The 26,522-nt window shown below is 47.1% G+C and overlaps 1 protein-coding gene across 6 annotated transcripts in view; it reads right to left on the bottom strand.

The window, feature by feature from the left end:
- Positions 1-26,522, bottom strand: part of ARHGAP44 (Rho GTPase activating protein 44) — a 132,451-nt gene that overhangs the window by 13,113 nt on the left and 92,816 nt on the right. For all 6 annotated transcript variants that reach the window (XM_027519588.1, XM_027519585.1, XM_027519590.1 and 3 more), the window contains 11 exons: positions 26,348-26,424; positions 16,811-16,928; positions 12,966-13,034; positions 10,841-10,922; positions 10,218-10,345; positions 8,405-8,516; positions 7,961-8,042; positions 6,186-6,266; positions 3,420-3,533; positions 2,727-2,818; positions 1,675-1,855 (listed from right to left, as the gene is read on the bottom strand). In XM_027519588.1, coding sequence (XP_027375389.1) covers positions 1,675-1,855; positions 2,727-2,818; positions 3,420-3,533; positions 6,186-6,266; positions 7,961-8,042; positions 8,405-8,516; positions 10,218-10,345; positions 10,841-10,922; positions 12,966-13,034; positions 16,811-16,928; positions 26,348-26,424 — 1,136 coding nt within the window. The remainder of the gene's footprint in view (positions 1-1,674; positions 1,856-2,726; positions 2,819-3,419; positions 3,534-6,185; positions 6,267-7,960; positions 8,043-8,404; positions 8,517-10,217; positions 10,346-10,840; positions 10,923-12,965; positions 13,035-16,810; positions 16,929-26,347; positions 26,425-26,522) is intronic.

Genomic DNA, 26,522 nt, shown 5'->3' with positions numbered 1-26,522 from the left:
CCTTAAGTTCTGTCTGAAGAAAAATTCCTGCACCCCCTCACCACCCCACAACCCTGTTCAGAGTAGCTGCATTTGGGGTTCTCCATCTTTCTACTTGGTCTTCAGAGGACCCCAGTATCCACAATCACAAAAACAAGCTCCTTGGAACACGAGTTCTATCTCGTGACAACAGGCTTTTTGATGTAATAAACTTGGGAAAGGATGCCACAGCCCGCTGTGAAGATACGTGACAGATCACAGCATGTAAAAGACCCCACAAACTCATACATTCAGGAAAGTGGCTTCAATGTGTTGAATCATGTGTCTCAGAAACTCACGAGACCCGGGTGTCTATCTCCTCCCCGCTGCCCCAACATAACAAAGCATCATGGAACCTGTGCTCCATAGAGCACCTCAGGTCGCTCCTGAACTTCTTCTTACACGTGCTTATTTCAAATCACAGGCTTCCCTGGTGGCTCAGGGGTACAGAATCTGCCTGCCAGTGCAGGAGACATGGGTTCCATCCCTGGGTCAGGAAGATACCCTGGAGGAGGAAATGGCAACCCATTCCAGTATTCTTGTCTGGGAAATTCCAAGGACAGAGGAGCCTCGTGGGCTATTGTCCACAGGGTCGCAAAGAGTCGGATATGCCTTAGCAACTTAACAACAACAACATTCCAAATTACAGTACCTCCAGGCTAAGGTCTCTGTGTGGACATACTCATGGATTCAGGTGTTGCTGTCAGCTGGCCTGGTGAGGCCCTCTGAGGCTCAGAAGTGATATTGCTACAGGCACATCAAGTAGGAATGGAAAGAGCAGCTACACAGAGCCACATGGGGTGTGCGACCTCAGTGTCCTTTTTCTTTTTTTGGCACACTGCATGGCATGTGGGATCTCAGTTCCCTGACCAGGGATTGAACCTGCACCCCCTGCATGGAAGCTCTGAGTCCTAACCTAAACTGACAACCTAACTTGACTACCAGAGAAGCCCCCAGTGTCCTTTTTCTTCTCTCTTTTTTTTAAAAGCTTGTTCTGATTCTCTTTTGTTGCATAACAAACTACCCTCAAAATTTAGTAGCTTATCAATCCAGGCCACAAATCCACAATTCTGACAGAACTTGGCAGCGTCAGCTCGACTAATCCACACAGCACTAGCTGAGGTGGCTTGACTTATGTAGTTTTAGCCTGTATACCCCTAAGCTCCAGCAGCACCTGTGAAACTGCCTGCAGACCCTGGGGTCCCAGAGAGATGGCTCTCGAGCCACAGAAATCCTGATGACCCTGGCTCTTTATATTCAGAAGACCATACTATAGGGGCCAATGGACACTGAATGCCCTGAGGTGCCACAGTGACAACTTTCTCATAGAGGTCATCTGGATGGCTTTTCAGAGGGGACTGGGAGTCAAACGAGGTGTGGCCGAGAAGACAGGGAGTCCAGCTCTGATGCAGAGACATCTGGGAGCGAAGAACCACAACTGACCCTCCAGGGTATCCCCCCAGCTAGAGACGCCTCACACAGGAACCAAATTGCTTAAAAACCACGTTTAAAAGACAAATTCCAAAGCATTTGCTGGCGTCAAGAATGAGGTGACAGGGCCACTTAGACTGCTGCTGGGTAAGTGCAGCCTTCCTGTCATTCATCTCAGTCAACCTCTCCCTCCCCCAAAGCTGAGACAGGGCCGCGAGCTCATACCCATCCTTTTTGTAAAACTCCAGCATCATGTTATCCGTGGCCACACTGAGGGGCCGGCGGGCCTGCTCGGGCTGGCGCCGGTCAGCGGGGTCCATGTCCGGGGAGGGCATCGAGCTGTAGTTGGCGTTGTGGTTCACGTGCACTGGACTCCCGTAATTGCCCGTGATGTTGAACTCTATCTCTGTGGGCAAGACAGAATAGATACACGTGGTCTGTGGTTGGCCAAGCCATTCCTGGGCAGGAGGGAAACCAGCAGAGAAACGGCCACTCTTTTATATGTCACCCCTGATAATCTCATCCCATGGTTCAGTGTTAGATCATCTGTTGATATTAACTCATCTTATTATATTTCATGGTGCTCACCTAGCATGTAATAGAAGAGGGACTTAATAAAGCACTTTTTCATCTGTGATTCACAAAACAAATTCAGTCAAACAGGGACAGATGGGTATTTTCTTTACGAAAAAAAAAAAAGGCAGAATCATCTATCTCAATCCTCACATTTAAGACTGAAATAAATGCCAGAGCGGTCTAAATCAAATCAGGAAAGAGGTCAAAGTCCACTCTCAACAGGGTTATCTGATATTGTTGAAGTGCTAGCCAATGGAATTAGTCAAGAAAAGAAAATAACAGGCAATATTACTATCTGTAGACAATGATGATGAGATGTTTTTTCAGAAAACCAAAGAGAAAAAAAAATTACAGGATTAGAAACAGAAAGAGATCTCACTTAAGACTGCGGGCTCTCAAATGGAGTCTCATCTCATCCCCTCCTGACTACAGCCGATTTATCTGCAGTGCTCATGAGCTCAGCCACAGAACCTACAGAGTTTTACCTTGAACTCCTACCTCCTTTGTTTCTTTATCCTGATTTCCTACCACTGGCCAAAGGTGGTATGCACAGGGGGCTTAAAAACAAAACAAAACAACACACACACACACACACACACACACCCCTTTGGCCAGTGGCACTCAATTTCAAAGATTCAGAACTCACAGCAACCTCCCGTTCCCCCTAGAAGCCTACTCCCACATCAGCTGCTGCCACGTACCCCCGGGGAAGAACCAGTCTGCGTGCTGGATGATGGGCTCGATGATCCCGACGATCTGCAGCGAGACCGTGGTCATCATCTCCGTGATGTTCCTGAGGGCACAGGGCAGAGGAGGGCAGGGGAGGTGAGCAGCCGAGGCAGGGAGGGAGCCCTGGACCAGAAGCCTGCACACCTGGGTCTGAGAGCGTGTGTCCTCTTGGGGAGGCCACTTCACCTTTCTGAACCTCTCCCCACGTCTACAGAATGGAGACATCCCCAGAAGTCCTCCCTACAGGAGATGAGTGAATAACACACAAGAAATCACCAAGTCTAAGGACTGATTCTCACAACCATCAGACTCATCCTTTCCCAGCTCTGTTCTCTTTGTCAAGACAGCACTCTGTCCTTCTGTATCCCAATGCTGGGATGTGCTCTCCACAGAGGGCCCCGGGGCCTAGAGGAGCTTGCCAGACTTGATGCTGACCCAGATGAGCTCAGAAAAGACCTTGGCTACAGGCCTGGCTCTGAGACTATCAACAGGAACTATCTGAAGAATTCTGGGCCTCCTCCTGAGTCTAAAGAAGGACCAGCTCAAGACAGGCATATGACCTGACACATAAATTAGGCTAGTGGTTATCTGGGGCCCTGACCATCCCACCCAGGCCCCCACAGCCCCGCCATGTGACCTACATACCCCTTCTTCCCTGGACTCACCCTTCTGCTTGTGGCCACAGCAGGTTGGGTCCTAAAACAATGGCCATGTTACTGGGTGTCATCTTGTTGACATCTTGGTATTCTGAGAGCTTGGATAAAAACTTGATCAAGTATCTGAAAGGAAGTGAGAAAGGCCAGGTTTTATGAGGGCTTGATACCAGCCATGATCCCCTAACACCAGCTGGAAACATCTCTTGCTGATTAGAAGACTCATACATCCTACAATATAATCAAGATGTGTCATGTGTCAGGACACAAGAATGCTCCAAAAACAGACAGAGCTCTTCCTGGGCTAGTTGTCAATGTCTGCTTCAACAAACTGTGGCCAGAAAAAAATTCTCCATCTTTCCTTTTGACTCAGTGCGTAATGCCAGAAATTCTCTCCTTCTTTTCAAACCTCTGTCACCTCCTGTCTTCCCTGTGTGCAGAGGTGAGAAGTGGTGTGTAGGTGTCACTAGTGGGGACGTTCTCATGCTAGGAGCAGTGTCTCAGTGGGGCTATGAGAGCCAATGAAGAAAACGTTAGACCTAGACTTAGCATGTGGCCCAGCAATTCCACTCCTAGAGAAATACATCCACACAAAAACGTGGACACAAATGTTCCCAGCAGCATTATTCATCATAGCTGAAAAGGACAGACCACCAAATATCCATTAAGGGATGAACAGATGAATAAAACGTAGTCCCATTCATATAGTGGAGTAGTACTCAGCCCTCAAAAGCAATGAAATACTGACACACGCTACTGCGTGGATGAACCTCGGAAACGTGATGCCCATGGGGAAAAGCCAGACACGGAGACCCCGGGGTGAATGACTCCATCTGTATGAAAGGCCCGGCGCAGGCAAGTCGACAGAGACAGAACATAGGTGAGAGTTTGCCAGGGGCTGGGTAAGCAGAAATGGGGAGTGACTGCTGATGGGAACAGTATTTCTTTGTGTGGTGATGAAAATGTTTTCAAATTACACAGTGGTCATAGCTGCACAACTCTGCAGATTTACAAAGACCCACTTAATTGCACACTTTTAAAAGGGGACACTGGCATATGAATGGTTATGCCAATAAAGCTATTATTTAAAAAAAAAAAAATCAGTGAGTGAGTAGCTGTGCACAAATGAAGCACAAAAAGAGCTCTCCCAAACCATACCAAACCTGCCTGGTCCCGCACAGGCCCCAGACCCCAGAGCCCATCTCTTCCCGGGCTCTTGGTTATATAGACAGTGGGTCCAGCCCCATGCTGCCTGGACCACAGCGAAGCAGCTCCTTCAGCAACTGTTGCCCACAGAGCACAAAGACCCTAAGCTGCGGATGGGCCACCTCCACCCACATCCTGCCGCATCACACCCTCCAAGAGGCCACACATGCCTGGACCAGGACATGGGGCCTGAACTGAGCATGGTCAGTCCACAGTCTAGCCAGTGGCCTAGCATCAGTTGAGAGTCATTCTTGCTCTTGATCTGATTCTTGCTCGTGGGATGCTCTCTTTCAATTTTGTATATATTTAACACTTGAAGCATTTTACAGTGTGCAGTTCACTAGCATTACTTTCCATTGTGATGCAACTATCTCCACCATCCATCCCCAGAATTTTTCAACACCCCAAACTAAAACTTGACACCCATGAAATGACAGCCCACCTGCTGCTCCTGACCCCACCCCTTACCCTAGCCACCATTCTACATTCTGGCAACCACCATTCTACTCTCCATCTTTATGAATCGACTACTGTATGTACTGCTTTTTAGTGGAATTGTTCAGAATTTCCCCTTTTGTGTTTGGCTTCTTTCCCATTTAGCATACAGCCTTCAAGGTTCATCCATATTGTAGCAAGAATGAGAACGTCTCTTCTATTTGAGGCTGAATACTGCATTGTATGTACTTTTTGTTCACCTATATTTATCCATTGCTGGACACGTGGGCTGTTTCCACCTCTTGATTATTGTGAATAATGCTGGCATGAACGTAGGTGTACAAAGTCAAGTCCCTACTTTCAGATCTTTTGGAAATACACCCGGAAGTGGAATTGCTGGGTCATACAGGAATCCTATGTTTGTCTGAGGATCCGCCATGAGAAGTCACTCCTGGGATTTTTAACAGGAAAACAGAAATAATCAGGCAGATGGCAGTAGGAGCCGAAGCTGAAAATATGCATCTAAGTAAGCTCCAAGGACAACGAGGGGCGGGCCAGGAGCGATGCTGGTGCAAAGTGATGAGGAAGCAGAAAGTGGAAAAGAGCGTAAGCCCGGGAGGGAAAAGATGTGCAGAGCAGTGGGAAGTGAAACCCGGGTGAGGGTGAGAAAAGTAAGAGACAGACACATGGAAAATTTCTGGTGACAAGTGGAAACCAGAGAACATTCTCCAGCCTCTTCTTCCTGAAGCCTGGCTCCAGGACACAACTGTCAAATCCAGCTCAGGGTCTGGTCAGCGTCGCCCCTGGGATCCACAGGCACCTATCTTTACAATAAACCCCAGTATCTGAAAGCAGCCTGCATTCATCCTTGCTCCTTGCAAACCAAAGAACTGTACCAGCCAGCAGCTGGTCAGGTGGCCTGCAGCATCTCACAGCCCCATACAGTCTGCTTCCTCATCTGCAGGATGGTAATTCACAACCTCCCAGGATTGCTTGAAGTTGAAAAGAGACCCTGCATGTTAAATATACTTTGGACACTGTGTAACGCCAAGCTTGCCAGTGACTACGCCTTTTGGCCCAGAAACGTGTGTGTGAGGCTTAAATAACCTTGACCCGGCGTCTCTATCGTCCACTCACCGGATGTTGTTATGATTGGCTTTGGGCAACTTCTCACACGCATTCCACAGTGCCTGGAGCCTCTTGTCCTGGTCCTGGATGCTGGAAAATTAACAGGAAAAGCCAGTGACTGAGTACGGATCAATGAAGTCTTACCGGCACTCAGACTCACAGCCATCGAAATATTTGAGAAAAAGAAACCAGCCATTGTCAGTGACCATATCAGTAAACTATTATCATTCATATCTTTGGTTCTTACTATTTCCCCCTCGATAATCTTTCAGTCTTGCCTGTGCTGTTTTAACAAAACTTCCCCTGTACACATCACATGGCCCCGGTCAATGTGTACCGGGGCAGCAGGTGAGGGCAGAGGACAGACGCCTGCACCTGAGTGGGCAGGGCTGTGATGTCATCCGGAGGTTAGATCCGGCACAGAACAGGACACCAGAAACAGGTCAACTCCACCCTCACACCACCATGGCAGCCAACTGGCCAGTCCCACAGACAGTTTGATGCACATTAAGCTTCTCGGCATGTGGAATATAACAGATGCTCAATAAACACCTTCTGAACAAGTAAATGACATGAACTCATATTGACATAAGGATATCTGACCCTTGAAGACACAACTCAGAGCTGGATAGTTTCCACAACCAAAGGATTCTCCATTCTACAGAGAGACTTGCTCAAAGGGTTTCTTTATTGCTAGATCTTCTAAGGATTAAAAGAGATTACTGAAAGATCTATATATATATATAATTTATTTTTGTTAGGCCTACATTTTTAAATATACATTTTTATGAAAACCTACATCAAGGTTTACAGGGTTGGAAGACCTTACGCTCAAAGAACCTTTTAACAAGAAAAACTGAAAAGCAAACACCACCGGGAGGCTCAGCTCTGACCCCCTGACTCAAGACCCAAGGTAGGGAATGGCCATCGCAGGGCCCCCAGAAGTCCCTGCTTCCATCCTGACCAAGGCAAGAAAAACTCCCTTTTCTGCTCATCAATCCTCTTTAAGGTCAAAGGGCAGATGCTGCCAAGGTCTTTCCTTCAGTAAAAAATCAACATCCATATGGGACTTTCCTAGTGGTCCAGTGGTTAAGACTACACACTCTCAATGCAGGGGGCACAGGTTGATCCGTATTCAGGGAACTAAGGGCCCACAAGCTGAGCACAGCAAAAAAAAAAAAAATCGACACTCACATACTGAGGGTCTCTGGTGTATCAGGCAGTGTCGCAGGGGTTAGGGAGTGGGAGGCAGTCAGAAGAGACAGTCATCCCTCCCTGCTCCCCATCAGCTCACAATCCAACCAGCCACACCAACACAGCCTTAAATTTGATCAGTCCCTGCAGAGAACCCGGGGGATGAGGCAGACCCTGACTGCCAGCTGCTGGGCACCAGTTGTCAGGAAGGAGGCCTCTCTGAGGTGACCTTCAGAGTGGGACCCAGAGAGTCAGAAGGAACCTATGAGGTAGAGGTTTTGGAGAACCAAAACCTGTCGCGTGGCAGGGAATGGCCAGCGTGAAGGGGTGGGGGGCCGTCTGAGTGGTGACGGGAGCCCGGAGCCTCCCTGAGTCCTCTTGAAGGCCCAGCTGGGGCTCTGGGCCACTCTGGTGGCTCCAGCCTGCGATCCGCACCCTGGGACCTGGCTCTCCAGGCACATGTACAAGCCTCTCCGCACGACACACACCAAGATACAGACTCGCTGGATCCCAGGCGGCACACTTGCAGTTTCAATTAAGGCTCCACATAAACCACACCCACAGGACACACAGAGACCTGCCATACTCACTTGGAAGCCTGAATCCACTCGTCGTAGAGTTCAAAGGTCATCAGAGGTTCTGGTAGCTCCCGGAGGTAAGACTTGAGAGCTCCTGGACGTGAACACCGTACAGGCTGTGAGCTGCCAGGACGTGGCAGACACGTGCTACCAGCCAGCGTCACCATGGGGGGCACGTTTGGGGAAGGTTCCCCGACCCTCGTGACCAGGTCACATGGTGGGGGCCACATGCCTGGATCCAAGGCTCTGGTGTGGCTGTGAGGGCCTCCCCTCTCGTGTTACCACCATCACCTCCTCCTTCCTTCAAGGGCACAAGCAACCAGGCCTAAAGTGGGGCCCTGAGTGGACATGCCCGGAGCACGGCGGGGAGCCAGGGGCTCAAGTGTCCCTGACACGTGGCTGTACATCCTCCACGCCCATCCCTTCCCCCGGAGCCCCTCCAGCTGCGAGGCCTACCTGCGATGGCGTGGGGGTCCGCCGAGCACTCCTGTACATCCACCACACAGCAATCCAGGGCCGCCTTGAGCTTCTTCAGCTTGGAGGCAGACGGGGCTACTCGGAAGAGGCCCTGCCAACAGGACAGGGGTCAGCAGACAGCCTGCACCCTGAGGGCACAACAGCGAGACCGACGGCCGGCAGTCTCCCCACCCCCTTCCTCCACGATCTCCCAGGGGCCTCCTTCCCATCACCATGTGTCAACACTGGGACAGCAGGACCTGGGCCTCATCCCTGGCTGTGGCCTCAGCACCTAGGGCAGGGTGACCCGGTGTTCTGGTTCAGCATGTACTTGATTAAACGAACCTTGGGCACTTCGAGGTCCCGTCCTTGTGTATTTAGGATATATTTTGGAAAAACAAAAACACTAATTTGAAAAGATACACGTACCCCCATGTCCACAGCAGCATTATTTACAATTACCAGGACATGGAAGCAACCTGTCCATCAGCAGATGAATGGATTTAAAAAGATACGGTAAGTCTATAAAATAGAATACTGCTCAGCCATAAAAATGAATGAAAATTTTGCCATTTGCAGCAACATGAATGGACCTAGAGGCTATCATACTAAATGAAGTAAGACAGAAGGAGAAATATTGTATGACATCCCTTATATGTGAAATCTAAAAAGAAATGATACAAATGAGCTTCCTTACAGAACAGAACCAGATTCACAGACTTAGAGAACAAACTTACGGAACTGATGGTTGCCAGGGGAAGGATAGGAGGGACAGTTCGGGAACTGGGATGGACATGTACACATTGCTATATTTAAACTGGGTAATCAACAAGGACCTACTGTATAGCACATGGAACTCAACTCAATGTTATGTGGCAGTCCTGGATGTGAGGGGTGTTTGGGGGACAATGGATACATTTGTATGTACGGTTGAGTCTCTTTGCTGTTCATCTGAAACTATCACAGCATTGTTAATTGGCTATACCCCAATACAAAATAAAAAGTTTTTAAAAAATGGGGAAAGAAAAGGCCCCATTCACCTCCCTCCATAAAACTTTCCCTCAGGGACTAAAAAGACCTCAGTTTTCATTGGTATTATACATGAAAATACCTGGCATTTAAAACAGGGTCAAAAAAACCTGTTTTGAATAAATCAGGCTTATTTGACAGACACTACACTTATCTGCTGCATAAGCTCATAAGCCCCCATCTCACTCTTTTATACTTTGCTTAGTAATAAATACCATAGATAAATATTGATTGGTTGATCAGATCACAGGAAAGTGGAATCATGAATTTTAAATTGCCTGCATAAGAAACTAAAGATGAGGTCCCAGGAGACCACTGACACAGCAATAAAAACAATGGTTGCCAACGTCTCATAGGATTCTTTTTTTAACGGAGTGCTTTCTAATGTCTGTATCAGTTTTCAGGATGTCTATAAAAAAAGTTATGATCTAAAGGTTAAAAGGTCTATCTTTTAAATTAGGGAGAGAGGAGGTGGAGAATGGGGTGGAAGAGAAGGAGGAGAAAGCCCCAATCTCATTACATATGCAGATAGGAGGGCCAGAGCGGGGCTATAACGTGCTCAGGGTGAGGGTATCATGTCCCACAATCCTCCACTGTCCCTGGAGAGTGAAGGCTCATGGGAGAAGCAGGACCAGTTTGAGGACAGGGGGCTTGTACTGCGTCTTCCCAGGTTTGGGTTTGTGGGGCCGGGTGAGGATGGTAACGGAGGAGGAGAGACCCCGGAGGCTCGATCTGCGGGCGAGGAGACCCGCTCACAGCCAAGCTCGGCTGCACCCAGACGCACCTCCTCCTGCATCCCGCATTCCAGCAGCATTGTCACGCACGCCTCGATGGGGAAGGCGATCTCCCGGCCGCTGATCGTGAGGTGCTCCTCCAGGGGCTTCCCAAAGGAAGGCTTCTCCACCCAGGCCTCTGGGGTGTGGGGGTTGCAGGTGGAGCAAGAGAGGAGTCAGCACAGGTCACCCCCGCGGGAACCTTCCTTTCCTCCGGTCACACTGCTTCTCCTAAGTGTCCCAGGGACACGGAGCAGTGGACGTGGAAGCATTGTCCAACAATGTCCATGGAAGCACTGTCCAACTGCAGCATCTCCATTCCTGCAGTTTCGGGGGATGACGGGGAGGAACTGGGGGAGGCGGTGGAAGCCTGCCCGCTGTGAGCAGAGCTGCTGGGCTTTCTGTTACACACAAACCTCCACACACGCCCATGCACACCCGCCTCATCCCCGCTGGGGTAGTGTGTGTATAGTGTGTACACGTGCTCTGCTTTCCTGCCGCTGGTCAAGGTGCCTGCAGGCAGAGGCCCAGGGCTCACGTGAAGGCAGCCCTGCTGGGGGAGGAGCAGGCGAGCCAAGCACAGGGCCCCGGCAGGCTCCCCGCCCTCCCCGCCCCAGGCAAGCGTGGCACTCACCCTGTTGTGCTTTTATCTGAGGCAACACAGCCTGCAGGAGTGTCAGGGACTTCCTGTGGTACTCGGCCTGCACTTCGATGAGCTGAGGGAACACAAGGAGAAGCATCAGCCTTTGCCGGAGGATGGAGGGCATGGGCTGCCACACCATCGGGGTGCCCTGCCCCCTCCTCCACACATCTGCAATGACAGGCATTCGTCCCCTCAACCTCTGCAGCAGAGGGGTGAGCATAAAGGGAAGTTTTGGAGGTGGGAGACTCGGGGAGGAGGTGAAGGGGACTCTCCAGAGGTGAGCCTGCCTTCACTGCCACCCCAGCTGGGGAGCACCATGCCCCCAGTTCTCACAGCAAAAGGCACCGAAGGGGTGCAACAATGAAAAGGCTATAACAGAGAACACATTCAGAAATCCAGGTGCCCATGAGAGGGTGCTCAATGTCATGAGCCTCAATGTATCTTGATTCCCCTCAAGAAGAGCTCAAGATACAACTGGTGGGAAAACATGTGCTCGATCCACAATCCTCTTCCACCTTGGGAGGCAAATCTGCTTTATCGTGATGTGATTCAAAGGACAAGGTCCTGCAAGATGCTCTGTTCTGCCCCTCCCACTACTGAAAAAGCTGCTGAAATGGTAAAAACAGCAGAGGAAAAGCAGTGAATAGCTGGCACTTCATTTATTTTCTAAATCTCTCCCCGCTCCAAAAAAAAAAAGAAAATTGGGCATGTAGGAGGAAACGGAGAGAGAGGCACTTTGCTCAAAGTCTGGTGTGATGAGTAGCTATTATCCCCAAGGAAAACTAAGAGGGAATCTTTTCTTAAGTCATAGCGTTGAAATAAGTGGTACCCAAAGACAATTAGGTAGTCCAATAATGCTTGGAATGTCAACAATCATTTGTTTTAGATTTTTTTAAATGAAATATTATCTTCACAAATAAAACCAATGGAATAGACTTGAAAAGAATCCTACTATTTCAAAGTAAACATTTCAAGTTGGAAGGAATATGTATCAGCTCTCTCTCACAGGGGAAGAAACTCTGGACTTCTTGGCCATTGATGCTGAGCATGCGGGGGAGCACTGACTACCCCCAGTTCCGCCCCACGCTTATCAAAGCATCCAGCTTCTCAGGATTCCTCTTCTCTCCTCCCTTTATCTTCTTTCCCCATCTTTGTATCACTTCCTTGACCCTAAAGAGAAACTTTGAGTTTTATTCCCAACGTTATTTTTCATTTCAGAGTCCTAATTATTTGGGCCAGATGATTCAAGTGTGGATGACTCAGATCCTGTGTCTCTACTCTGTAAATCTGCTCCCATAGAGGAGAGGCAGTAAACAGGCATCAGCCCTCATTTACCAACTTGTCATCATCTGGAACAACAAAAATCTCCATTAATAACCAACAGATGCTGGGGTGCAGCTAGCTGCTTCTTCCCAAGTTGCTTCCTGATGACAGATTCAGGTTTTGCAACCCTGGCCCCGCTGACATCTGGGGCTGGATCACCCTGTCGTGGGAGCCACTGTCCTGTGCACTGTGGGATGCTTAGCAACAAACCTGACCTCCACCCTCTGAGTGCCTGTAGCACCTCCCCTGATAGTGACGGCCAAAAACATCTCTGCTAAGTGACTTCAGTTGTGTCCGACACTTTGCGACCCTATGGACTGTAGCCCTCCAGGCTCCTCTGTCCATGGAATTCTCCAGGCAAGAGTATTGGAGTGGGTTGCTGTGCAGGGGATCTTCCTGACCCAGGGATCGACCCTGCGTCTTTTAAGTCTCCTGCGGTGGCATGCAGGATCTTTACCGCTAGTGCCACCTGGGAAGCCCCCCTCAAATGTCTTCAGACACAGCCAATCATCTGCTGGGAGATGACAGAATCACCCCTGGTTGAGAACCACTGCCATAGATCAGAGGTACAAACATCTTCATGGGTGAGGCTGAATTTTATTCTTGGGGTTTTGGAGAAATCCATACAAAGGCGACTAGAAGGCAGGATTTATTCACAGGTAGGACAGTCAAAGCCCCACCTGTTCTCAGGACATGCTTGACAGATCCTCGATTCGAGGCCCATGTTCCTTCCCGTCCCCACTGTGACACCTGCTAACAGACGCCAAGCTGCCTCACCTTTCTGGACGCTTACCGTCTGAAAGTAGTTTGCATAGTCGATTTCTTTGGCCACAAAACTGTACATGTCAGCTGACAGCTGGTCCTGTGGGGGCAAAACACAGAAGGATAGAGAGTAGGAATCCACACATCAGGGGAAAGAACCGTAACCGTGGTTTAACCTCATTTTTCATAATACTGGGCAGATTACAAACTTTGCCTGTGGACACTCCATTTCCCAACCACGGCTCTAAAGGATGACTAAGTGGGGAAAGAACACCTATGCCAGTGTTTTCCTGGGGCTTTTAACGTGGGCCACGTGGAGAGTTAGGAAAGCTGATGCAGGGGAATGACGCGCAAATTGCTTCCTCGCATCTCTGCGGCGCACCCTGCTGTGTGCAGCAGCCCCGCCAGGCACACGCTGTGCTTCTTCCCCTGATGACACTACTGCCTTGCTCCCTTCATCTCAGTTCTGATTGGCTGATCATCAGGAAAAGAGAGGCAAACACACCAAGTCGAGGGAAGCTGGTTAAGACAGGTGGGCAGGGGAAGGATCGCTGATTCCAAACCTGGCGGAAAAAAAAAAACCTGGACTCATCCAATATCGTACACGAATCTCAGTGTGAAAAGCCCTTCACCACTCAGCATTCCGAGGGGCTGAGAATAGTGGCTGAATGCTGTGTCTGGATCATGTTCCCTCCGAGGTCAGTGGTCAGTTTCACTGAAACGCCCCCAGCACAGTGCAGAAGTGCATTCGAGTGGATGTAGACTCTGTCACACTAACCGTATCTGTGAGCATGTCACATTCTCTAAACATGTTTGTACAAGTCACGTGATCTCTGACATCCCTCCCTGCTTGGTAGCCTTTGAGGCAGAGCCTCAGAAGAGGTGCTGAGTTAAGAGAAAAAGTATCTATCACGTTCAGGTTGGAGTAAATAGGAAAACATCACCCCAATGCTTATAGCAGCACTATTTCCAATTGCCAAGATATGGAAGCAGCCCAAGTGTCCACTGACAGATGAACAGATAAAGAAGTTGTAGTGTACAGACAATGGAATACTACTCAATCATAAAAAATAAAATAAAATCTTGCCATGTGTAACAATGGATGGACCTAGAGGGTATTATGCTAAGTGAAATAAGTCAGAGAAAGACAAATACCTCATGATTTCATATATGCAATCTAAAATGCAAAACAAAACAAAAACACACTCATAGATTCATAGAACAAACAGTAGTTGTCACAAGGGGAGGGGATGGGGGGATGGGAAAAATAGATGAGGGAGATTAAGAGGCACAAACCTTCAGTTTACTTAATAATTAAGCAACAGGGATGTAACATACAGCATAAGGCAGACAGTTAATTATACTGCAATAACTTTGCATGGGGACAGATGGTTACTGGATTCATCATGGTGATCATTTCATAATCTATGCAAATATCAAGTCATCATGTACCACACCACATACAAACACGGTGTTGTATGTTGACTATATCTCAATAAAAAGGAAAAAAGCACAGGAAAGCTGACCCGAATGCTGAAGGAATTACAGCAGACAACTGCATAATTCAGGAAGAGTCTGATATACACGGAACCTCAGGCATTCTGCACAGACCCCGATAACCTCAGCAGCCCCTCCAGCTGCTGATCGAACTGTCCTCTGTGAGCAGGGGAATGGGAGGAGTGATCTGTTTCCTTTTCCAGTATCCTCAACAGGCAAGCGTCCTTAAAGCCTTCTTGCATACAAGATGATAGAACCAAGACACCAATTTCACATGACTAGCTACCAAAAGTTCAAGGTATTTTTCCCAAAGAATAAAATGGACTCTAGGACCACCTGCCTCAGGTCCCCACCACTTCAGCATCCTTTACAGTGAATGCCTCCGGGAGGCTGCTGGACCTGTCAAGGCGCTAGAGAAAGTGGTTTTGTCGGAACTCAACCTCGCCTGCCATGGCCCCAGCAGCCTTGGTCTAGAAGCATCCGTCACCAGCCTGACAAGCGTGAGGGAGATAGTTCAAGTCAGGGGAAGACAAAGGGTGGGGTGATAAAAAAAAAAAAAACTCGGTAGACAGAGGTAAGGAAGGGAGCCTTGGGAAGGACTAAATGCCACGTCAGTTCAGTCCAGTGCAGTCGCTCAGTTGTGTCCGACTCTTTGCAACCCCATGAACTGCAGCATGCCACTGTCCATCACCAACTCCCAGAGCTTGCTTAAACTCATGTCTATTGATGCCACACCAAATCACTTTCAACCACTCAGCAGACGATCTCTGTAAAGCCAGCTGAACGGAGTATGCCCTCGGGAACATGAAGGTATTTTTCTGAAGGTACAATCACATCACTGTCTTATAAAGTTAACAATATAGATTCCAAGTAAGCCACACAAGTGAGAAATAAAAGCAGAAACTCTAAACCAAATTTTCATTTGTCTAATTTAATAATTTAATTTTATATTTAATATTAATTTATTAATATTTAATTTAATATTATAAATATTTTATTCATAAACATTATCGATATAATTTAATATTTAAATAAAGTATAGGGAGCCCCTACACTTCTGCCGAGTTTTTCCTCCTGGAGTACTACCAAGTTCTTACAGTGAACAGCAGAGAAAAGTCCTCTCTCGTTTTTCCCAAGGGGAAGGGAAAAGATTGCCATTTTGAAATGCACTGGAGCATTCTACCCTTAACAAGACCTAACCTTAGGAGCATTTTGCTTTTATTCCTGGCTGTGCCATGCTGCTTGTGGGATCTTAGTTCACCAACCAGGGACTGAGCAAGGGACCACAACAGTGAAAGTACCAAGTCCTAACCACCGGACCTCCAGGAAACTTCAAGGATAAATCATTTTATCCCAGTAGAACCTGCTGGGATGCTTTCGAATTGTGGTGCTGCAGAAGATTCTTGAGAGTCCCTTGGACGGCAAGGAGATCAAACCAGTCAACCTCAAAGGAAATCAACTGTGAATAGTCATTGGAAGGACTGAGGCTGAAGCTCCAATACTTTGGCCACCCGATGTGAAGAGCCAACTCATTGGAAAAGGCCCTGATGCTGGGAACGATTGAAGGCAACAGGGGAAGGGGTCAGCAAAGGATGAGATGGTTGGAGATGGCATCATCAACTCAATGGACGTGAATCTGAGCAAACTCCAGGAGACAGTGAAGGGCAGAGGAGCCTGTTGGGCTGCAGTCCATGGGGTTGCGAAGAGTCAGACATAACTTAGCGACTGAGCAACCACAACCAGCTGGAGTTATATCAGAGCCCTGCTGAACACTTGCTTTTAGCAGACTCGAGCCTCCCTCACACTGAGAAACAGAATTAATCAGCTCCAGCATCCTCTAGCCATCCTGTCCTACCAAACACAAAAACTGAGAAGCTGGAAACAGAACGAAAGGCAAGAGAGAAGCACCAAAGTTCACGGTGCAGGGTCACAGGCACACCCACAGGCGCAGCCCAGTCACAGGGTTGCAGGGGCTTCCCCCGCTCCCACACCTGACCGCCACATCACCACACGCCTGCGCACCACAGGTCCCTTTACCCAATCCTTCATGTCCACCTTTGGACAAAAATTGCAAGGTATACTAAAAGGCAAAAACGTAGTTTGAAGAAACTGAACAAGCATCAGAACCAGAGTCAGAGGTGTCAAGAATGTTGAAATTATTGGGCCAGGAATTTTTTTTTTAATATGATGAATACCGAAAGCCTCAGCTCTTAGGGTTCGTCCTGGGCTCTTTAGACATGCCAGCTGACAAGCTTGGGGACACAGACTCAACCAGAGGCTCACTATTAGGGTTTTCATAGACCTCCAGCAAACAAAAGGATGATGCTCCCTGAGGGCCTCCCGTTTTTCTCGGTGGAGAGGAGCACAGAAAGGGGGTACCCTGCAAATCTCCACTCTGTTGGCAGCCTCCTCCATCTCCTCCCTGAGGGCATCGGCTTTGGCACCTGCAGGCTGTGAGCTGCTGGACAAACCCGAAGACTTGGATGTCTGCTGCCACCTGATGAGGAAACAGGAGAAAGAGAGGAGAGGTGTGAATAGAACTTGGTCCCTGCCTTCGAGGAACTTAGATTCTAGTCGGATTAGGCATAAATATAAGTTGAGTTTCAGTACAGTGTGGGTGTTTTTTTCTTTTAGCATTTTCAGACATTCTACATCTAAGTTGATGAGCCTTACAAATTGGAGTTTGTGCACATACAAAATAGTTAAACACACACACCCTTAGCTCTTTAGGGCTCCCCATCCCTTTGCCACTGATGCACGAGGCTCCAAGCTTCTTCCCTGTGCACCTTCGTAATTTCAGTGTCTTTTAGCGACTTCCCTGGTAGCTCAGATGGTAAAGTGTCTGTCTACAATGCGGGAGACCTGGGTTGGATCCCTGGGTGGGGAAGATCTCCTGGAGAAGGAAATGGCAATCCACTCCAATATTCTTGTCCAGAAAATCCTATGGACGGAGGAGCCTGGTAGGTTACAGTCCATGGGGTCGCAGAGTTGGACACGACTGAGCTTTTTTTTTTTTTTTTAAGTGATAAGTTAGAATGGCAGCGAAAGCAAACACTCTGGGATTAGAAAGGGAAAATGCATGGTGAATCGGACACAACAATAACTTTTGGCAAAGAACATTTTCCATGTAGCGTGTGGAATCTGATGCTTCCCAAGTGACTCAGTGGTAAAGAATCCACCTGCCAATGCAGGAGACATGGGTTCAATCCCTGGATTGGGAAGATCACTTGAGAAGGAAATGGCAACCCACTCCAGTGTTCCTCCCTGGGAAATCCCCTGGACAGAGGAGCCTGGAGGGCTATAGTCCATGGGGTCACAAAGAGTTGGACATAACTGAGCATGCATGCATGCACGCGCATGAGACAGGTAGAGAAAACCCTGAGGACACTGTGGGAGGCAGGGAAAGAGCTGGTTACGGGTATCACCTCATTGCCAAGAAGAGATCAGGAAAAGGTACCTGGTACCAGATCAGGAGAAAGGGGGCCCCAGTGTCCACACGGCAGGACCGAGAGAGGCTGAGGACAGTGACCCCTTCAGACAAGAGCAAGCGTTCTCCAATTTGCAACACCGTCCCTACTGTCTCCCGAACCCTAAGGCCGAATGCCATCACTGCTGCTTCCTCTGAAGCACGGTCCACGCCGTTCCTTTCAGTTCCCTGCCCACCCTGCGGGCACTGAGTTGGGGAACCTTCATCTACTTGGCCAAAGTCAACCATGGATGCTAAGTGAGAGGCTAAATGGGTAAGATGAAAACAAATGTGAAAGTCAAAATCTCCACTAGGAAGCACTAAGCAGCCTTGGATCAACATTTTGATACCTCATGTATATTTTCTTTCTCTTTTTTTTTAAATTTTATTTTTAAACTTTACAAATTGTATTAGTTTTGCCAAATATCAAAATGAATCCGCCAATAAAAGCAAAAATAAACAAATGTATATTTTCTTAACCGTTTATCTCTGGGCAGAGAATACTGGCCTTCTAAGGAGGCCCCTTGGGAAACTTTCAAGGGGAACCACAAATATTTCTGGTTGCTCCTCTAATTAAAAAATAAATTTAAAAAGCTATTTCCGGTTGCTAACTTATTATTAAAGAATTATCAAAAGCAGGCCCTGACAGAAGGTTCTAATTACACTAAGATGCTAGTAGCTACAGCAGGGAATAGCAGTGGGGCCTCTCTCACTCAGGCAGTAAACTCCACAGTCTATGGGGCCCAGCACATGGGAAAAATAAGGCAAATGGGTCATTATCTTAAAAACTCACCCACCCAATCATTTATTTCCTCCTTGTAATGGGGACATGAGATATAAGCTGCTTCTCAGCTCTAAGGAAAATAATCGAGTCATCAGGGTGGCAAAGGCAGCTGATTCCTGGCTACCGTCTTGGGAAGTTGGGAGGGACTCATTGGGGGTGGGCGGGGGACGGTGGGGCCCAATCAGGAGCCTGGGCTGTGGGGAGCTGGATGTTTTCATGGACAAGCTGGGAACTGTCAAGTGGACTCATCAGATGAAATGTGGCAACAGATTAAACAGTGTCCTCTAAACACCATGCAGGCCAGGGTGAACGGGACAAACCAGAGAGCCCTGTAGGCTCCATCTGGTTCCTGGACCACTCGCCCAACGTGGAGGCAAAAAGTACAGCCTTACCCTCATTTTGAGAATCAATAATAGACTCACTAAGGGTTTACTGTGTTATATGCAAGAAAAAAATTAAGAGAGTGGAGCTGTATCACAATACCAAAAAAGAGGAAATCAGTTCTCTTTGCTATTAGCAAAAAGTAGCAAAATGAAGAATCTTCTGTCACTTAAAAAAGTGCACCCATGGGAGAATTACTTTGAAAGGCTTTGGGACATCAAGCTGGCTTGAAGCTACAGCGATGGTCACATGTGTCCTGAGAAAGATTCCTTACTCATAACAAGAATTCAGGAAAAATTAGAAATATTTTTCTAATATTGTACTCCAAAATGTCAAAAAAAAAAAAAAAATCTAAGCTAACAGGTAAGGATTAGTAAAAATGCCTGGGCAATTCTTTCTTATAATGGCTTGCCCTACAGAAATGATGTATTTATAATTTCCGTTTTTAAAATTAATTAACTAATTAAAGTTCTGGCTGTGCTCGGTCTTCATTGCTGTACGTGGGCCTTCTCTTGTTGCGGCAAGTGGGGGGCTTCTCTATCCACAGGCTTCTCCTTGGTGGTGGCTTCTCTTGTTACAGAGCACAGGCTCCAGCAGGTGGAGCACGTAGGCTCAAGAGCTGCACAAGGGCTTGGTTGCTCCGTGGCAAGTGGGATCTTCCGGGACCAAGGATCAAGCCCATGTCCCCTGCACTGGCACTGTACCACCAGGGAAGTCCAACAGAAATGATCTATTTAATTAATATCTCCAGTTCAGTTCAGTCATTCAGTAGTGTCTGACTCTTCGTGACCTCATGAATCGCAGCACACCAGGCCTCCCTGTCCATCACCAACTCCAGGAGTTCACTCAAACTCATGTCCATCGAGTCGGTGATGCCATCCAGCCATCTCATCCTCTGTCATCCCCTTCTCCTCCTGCCCCCAATCCCTCCCAGCATCAGGGTCTTTTCCAATGAGTCAACTCTTCTCATGAGGTGGCCAAAGTATTAGAGTTTCAGCTTTAGCATCAGTCCTTCCAATGAATACCCAGGACTAATCTCCTTTAGAATGGACTGGCTGGATCTCCTTGCAGTCCAAGGGGCTCTCAAGAGTCTTCTCCAATACCACAGTTCAAAAGCATCAATTTTTCGGCACTCAGCTTTCTTCACAGTCCAACTCTCACATCCATACATGACCACTGGAAAAACCATAGCCTTTACTAGATGGACCTTTGTTGGCAAAGTAATGTCTCTGCTTTTGAATATGCTATCTAGGTTGGTCATAACTTTCCTTCCAAGGAGTAAGCGTCTTTTAATTTCATGGCTGCAGTCACCATCTGCAGTGATATTGGAGCCCAAAAAAATAAAGTCAGCCACTGTTTTCCCATCTATTTCCCAGGAAGTGATGGGACCAGATGCCATGATCTTAGTTTTCTGAATGTTGAACTTTAAGCCAACTTTTTCACTCTCCTCCTTCACTTTCATCAAGAGGCTTTTTAGTTCCTCTTCCCTTTCTGCCGTAGCCACAGCCAAATAAAATATGGAATGTCGTGGATGTAATTTGGATCTCAGATAATGAATGTACTTCCATAATAGATTATGGGACAGACCTACAACCACCATCTGACTCGTCCTACCTGAAAAAAAGAAAGTAACCAATAAATAAGCATAAAAAATACAGTGGCCATAAACACTAAACTGATTTTTAGGGTATTATAGATCTGGATTAGGTCTTTTTTTAAACCCCAAACTACATTTAATATGTATATTAAAATGAAGACATCATTTTTCCCCACAATTCTGTCCTGGTACTTCAAAAGCATACACTTTTCCCCTCCCTTTATAGGGAAGTTTACTTGTAATGGATAAGTTATCTATTCTGACATTATAAATACCCACCAAATGGTCCCTTTGTGGAAACTGAATAGCACAATATCAAGGAAAACTAGGAAACATTTTGTATAGGGAGTAATTTGTTAGGAAAAGTGCCATTAATCATGAATCTCGACGAACAACAGATGCTGGAGAGAGTATGGAGAGAAGGGAACCCTTCTGCACTACAGGTGGAAATGTAAATTGGTACAGCCACTAAGGGGAACAGCATGCAGGCTCCTTAAAAAAAGTAAAACAACCATATGATCCAGCACTGCCACTCCTAAGCACATATCCAGAGAAAACCATAAACCCCAAAAGAGACATGCACCCTACTGTTCAGAGCAGTACTATTTCACAAAAGCCAGGACATGGAAGCAACATAAGTGTCAGTCGACAGAGGAATGGATAGAGAAGGTACGGTACATATATATACATGGAATGTGACTCAGCCATAAAATGGAACGAAATAATGCCATTTGCAGCAACATGGATGAACCTAGAGACTATCATGCTAAGTGAAGTAAGTCAGACAAAGGCAAATCTCATGTGATACCACTCGTATGTGGAATCCAACCTTAAAAAACAGGGAAGCCTGGCATGCTGCAGCCCATGGGGTCGCAGAGAGCCGGACACAACTGAGCGACTAAACTCATGGAATTTTAAAGAAAGATGCAAGTGAACTTACGTACAAGACAGAAACAGACTTAACAGATATCAAAAACAAACTTATGGTTACCAAAGGGGAAACGTGGGGCGGGTTATACATCAGGAGCTTCGGATGAACACACACACTACTATATATAAGATAGATGACCAACAAGGACCTGCAGGGAACTCTACTCACTATTCTGTGATAACCTATATGAGAAAAGAATCTGAAACAGAATGAATATATGTCTATGCACAAGCGAATCACTCTGCTGTACACTGGAAACTAACACAACACTGTGAACATCTATACTCCAATAAACTTGAAATATTTTTTAAAAATCATAAATTTCAAGGAACGATGATCTTCTCAGCAAAGGCTCTATAAATAAACTCGACAAGTGTCCTGCTCTGTTAAGGGGAGAAATAAGGATTCTTGTCCAAGAAGAGTTTGAGCTTTGAAGCTGGAAGAGGAGAAAGTTCATTTCTTCCCACTAAGAGAGCTGAGGTGATCCACCCACCATTCTCTGGGAAAGATGCTATCACTATGATTTAAAGAAAGCTGAGCGCCTAAAAACTGACGCTTTTGAATTGTGGTGTTGGAGAAGACTCTTCAGAGTCTCTTGGACGACAAGGAGATCCAATCTGTCAATCCTAAAGGAAATCAGTCCTGAATATTCATTGGAAGGACTGATGCTGAAGCTGAAACTGCAATATTTTGGCCACATGATGCGAAGAACTGACTCATTGGAAAAGACCCTGATGCTGGGAAAGATCAAAGGCAGGAGAAGAAGGGGACGACAGAGGATGAGATGGTTGGATGGCATCACCAGCGCCATGGACAAAAGTTTGAGTAAACTCTGGGAGTTGGTGATGGACAGGGAGGCCTGTTGTGCTGCAGTCCATGGGGTCACAAAGAGTCGGACACAACTGAGCGACTGAACTGAACTGACAATTTGGGGATGATGAAGATAGAATGCAAGGTTTAAGGAGGGACTTCTCTGGTGGTCAGTGGTTACACCTTCCAATGCAGAGGATATGGGCTCCACCCCTGGTCGGGGAGCTAAGATCCCACATGACACAGGGCAACTTGGCCTGTACACCGCAACTAATGAGACCCATGCACCGCAACTAGAGAGATGTCAGAGTGCTGCAATGAAGTGCCAAGGCAAGGAAAGATCCTGCAGGCTGCAGCTAAGACCTCATGCAGGCAAATAAATAAATATTTAAAGAAAAAAAAAAAAGCCTTCAGGAAAGGCTCATGGAAAGAAAAAGGCTGGAAATAAGGGTAAGACATTTCAGAGACCAGGAGAAGGGTATGAAAGGCAAAGTCAAGATGACTTCAAGGTGACAGGGAGTCCAGAAGAAGTTCTGGAAGGAAAGGGGAAAGCTGCGTTAGGGGGACGTGTGTTGTTTCATCTGCCCCATCTTCTCTGCTCCTCTACCACTGGCATCCTCCATTCTCTGAGGGCCCAGGAGAAGGAAGCTGTGAGGAACAGATCCTAAGGAGTACAGACTGACCAAATGCCGAAGTGGGGTGGGGCAGAGGTGGGGGCAGTGAGAACCCACCTGCTCCCCAAGAGCAGCTGGTGAGTCTGCATTTCCACAGCACAGAGCCAGGTCTCACTCTCTGCTCTATCTTGGCAGAGTCCTCATGCTGACTCGGGGTGAAGGGTTAGAGTGAAAGGCAAAAAACTGGGGGAAGCTGGCTTCTGAAAGGCTGTCAAGGGTCTAAGTTCAAGGTGAAAAGCACAGAAATTTGGATGGGATGGTAGATATTGCCTTCAGTTCAGTTCAGTTCAGTCGCTCAGTCGTATCCGACTCTTTGCCACCCCATGAATCGCAGCACACCAGGCCTCCCTGTCCATCACCAACTCCTGGAGTCTACCCAAACCTATGTCCATCGAGTCGATGATGCCATCCAGCCATCTCATCCTCTGTCATCCCCTTCTCCTCCTGCCCCCAATCCTTCCCAACAGCAGAGTCTTTTCCAATGAGTCAACTCTTCGCATGAGGTGGCCAAAGTACTGGAGTTTCAGCTTCAACATCAGTCCTTCCAATGAACACCCAGGACTCATCTCTTTTAGGATGAACTGGTTGGATCTTCTTGCAGTCCAAGGGACTCTCAAGAGTCTTCTCCAACACCACAGTTCAAAAGCATCAATTCTTCAGCGCTCAGCTTTCTTCACTGTCTAACTCTCACGTCCATACATGACTACTGGAAAAACCATAGCCTTGACTAGATGGACCTTTGTTGGCAAAGTAATGTCTCTGCTTTTCAATACGCTGTCTAGGTTGGTCATAACTTTCTTTCCAAGGAGTAAGCGTCTTTTAATTTCATGGCTGCAGTCACCATCTGCAGTGACTTTGGAGCCCAGAAAAATAAAGTCTGACACTGTTTCCACTGTTCCCCATCTATTTCCCATGAAGTGATGGGACTGGATGCCATGATCTTAGTTTTCTGAATGTTGAGCTTTAAGCCAACTTTTTCACTCTCCTCCTTCACTTTCATCAAGAGGCTTTTTAGTTCCTCTTCACTTTCTGCCATAAGGGTGGTGTCGTCTGCATATCTGAGGTTATTGATATTTCTCCTGGCAATCTTGATTCCAGCTTGTGCTTCTTCCAGCCCAGCGTTTCTCATGATGTACTCTGCATATAAGTTAAATAAGCAGGGTGACAATATACAGCCTTGACGTACTCCTTTTCCTATTTGGAACCAGTCTGTTGTTCCATGTCCAGTTCTAACTGTTGCTTCCTGACCTGCATACAGGTTTCTCAAGAGGCAGATCAGATGGTCTGGTATTCCAATCTCTTTTAGAATTTTCCACAGTTTATCGTGATCCACACAGTCAAAGGCTTTGGCATAGTCAATAAAGCAGAAGTAGATGTTTTTCTGGAACTCTCTTGCTTTTTCAACGATCCAGCGGATGTTGGAAATTTGGTCTCTGGTTCCTCTGCCTTTTCTAAAACCAGCTTGAACATCAGGAAGTTCACGGTTCACATATTGCTGAAGCCTGGCTTGGAGAATTTTGAGATATTGCCTTACCAATCCCAATACCCAAGAGACCATAAGCTGGAGACATGAAAACACTCATTAAATACTGGAAGAGAAGTCCCTGATGACACTTCTTATGGTTTCAAAATCTACAAGCCACCTCTGATGTCACCATTAAAAACATGAGACAGAATTAGATGGACCACTTCTGTTACCCAGAAGAAATTCTCCTTTAGGAAAGCTGAATGAAGAAATGGAAGTGGACAAGGCAAGGTCAAGCTTTGATACTAACATCCAGCTCTGAGCAGAAGCTGAAAATTCAGGTTTTCCTTACAGAAGCAGAGAAAAGACCTCAGAGCTAAAACCCAGGTCCTCAGAGGAGGAAATCACTCTGCAAACCCAGGAGCATAGTGTCCAACATCATCCTGACAGTGCAACAAACAGCATGTCTGTAATCATCTCGTGGTGGTGTTCAGTTGCTCAGTCATGTCCGACTCTTCGTGACCCCATGGACCACAGCATGCCAGGCTTCCCTGTCCCTCACTATCTCCTGGAGGTTGCCCAAGTTCATGTCCATTGAGGCGGTGATGCCATCCAACCATCTCATCCTCTGTTGCCCCCTTCTTCTTCTGCTTTCAATCTTTCCCAGCATCAGCATCTTTTCCAATTAGCTCTTCACATCAGGTGGCCAAAGTAATGGAGCTTCAGCATCAGTCCTTCAATCAACATTCAGAGTTGATTTCTTTTAGGACTGACTGGTTTGATCTCCTTGAAGTCCAAGGGACTCTCAAGAGTCTTCTCCAACACCACCGTTCAAAAGAATCAATTCTTCAGCGCTCAGCCTTCTTTATGGTCCAACTCTCACATCCATACATGACTACTGGAAAAACCACAGCTTTGACTAGATGGACCTTTGTCAGCAAAGTCATGTCTCTGCTTTTTAATATGCTGTCTAGGTTTGTCACAGCTTTTCTTCCAAGGAGCAAGTGTCTTCTAATTTCTTATGTGACTCCCCAATGTGGGACTACAGAAGAGAAATCTATACTATTGGAAGCAGGAAAAGGTGACCAAGTCGCCAGATTCAGAAATTCTCCTTTTTCATTTCTTTTTTTGGCTGAGCCATGTGGCTTGCAGGATCTTAGTTTCCCATCTAGGGATGGAGTCCTGGCACTGAAAGCATGAAGTCCGAATACTGGACAACCGTGGACTTCCCAGAAAATCTCCTCTTATTACAGACACATCACCCACCCTCCTCTGTGATCTCTGCTCCTGCCACTCTCCTTTTTCCCCTTCCACCCCCACCATGCCCGCCTTCATTCTGTTTCCTGAATACGTCACCCTTATTTCCACCCACAGGGCCTTTGCTGTTCCCAGTGTCATGGACAGCTTTGCTAAGTATCTCTGCGTAGCTGCTTCCTTCTTATCAGATCAAGTGTCGTCATCTCAAAAAAAAAAAAAAAAAAGTCTTCTCTGTTTCACTATTTATGCCATGGCCTGCTTCTGCAGAGCCACTTCCAAACTTACACTGTGGTATCTTCCTGAAAGGACTTACGGCTACTGAAATGGCCTTGTGTGTGTGTATGTTCTCTTGTCCAGTGTCCAACTCCCAAATCAGGCCACAGCCTAAGAGCAAGGCCCTTGTACTCCAGCACCCAGCTCACAGCAGAAGAAAGAAACACTCAGTGGATGAACACACACCACACACACACACACACACACGCCACTGCCTTCCAACTAGGACTGCTGCTCTTCAAAGCAGCAGAAATGGAAGCAAAGAAAACCCACCATACCTCGTTCGTGAAGAGTCCATGTCCAGCACCAGCTTGGCTAAGTGTTTCCTCTGTTTTTGGATATTTGGGATTTCTACCTGTGGGTAGAGGAAACAAACAAGGAAAACAGTTGATTTGAAGTCCAGGGACAAATTTTTTAAAATAATTTTAAAGATTGAAATATAGTTGAATTTCC

Source organism: Bos indicus x Bos taurus, chromosome 19 (assembly GCF_003369695.1).
Source record: "Bos indicus x Bos taurus breed Angus x Brahman F1 hybrid chromosome 19, Bos_hybrid_MaternalHap_v2.0, whole genome shotgun sequence".
Taxonomy (NCBI): Eukaryota; Metazoa; Chordata; class Mammalia; order Artiodactyla; family Bovidae; genus Bos; species Bos indicus x Bos taurus.
This window is presented reverse-complemented; position numbering and strand designations above follow the sequence as displayed.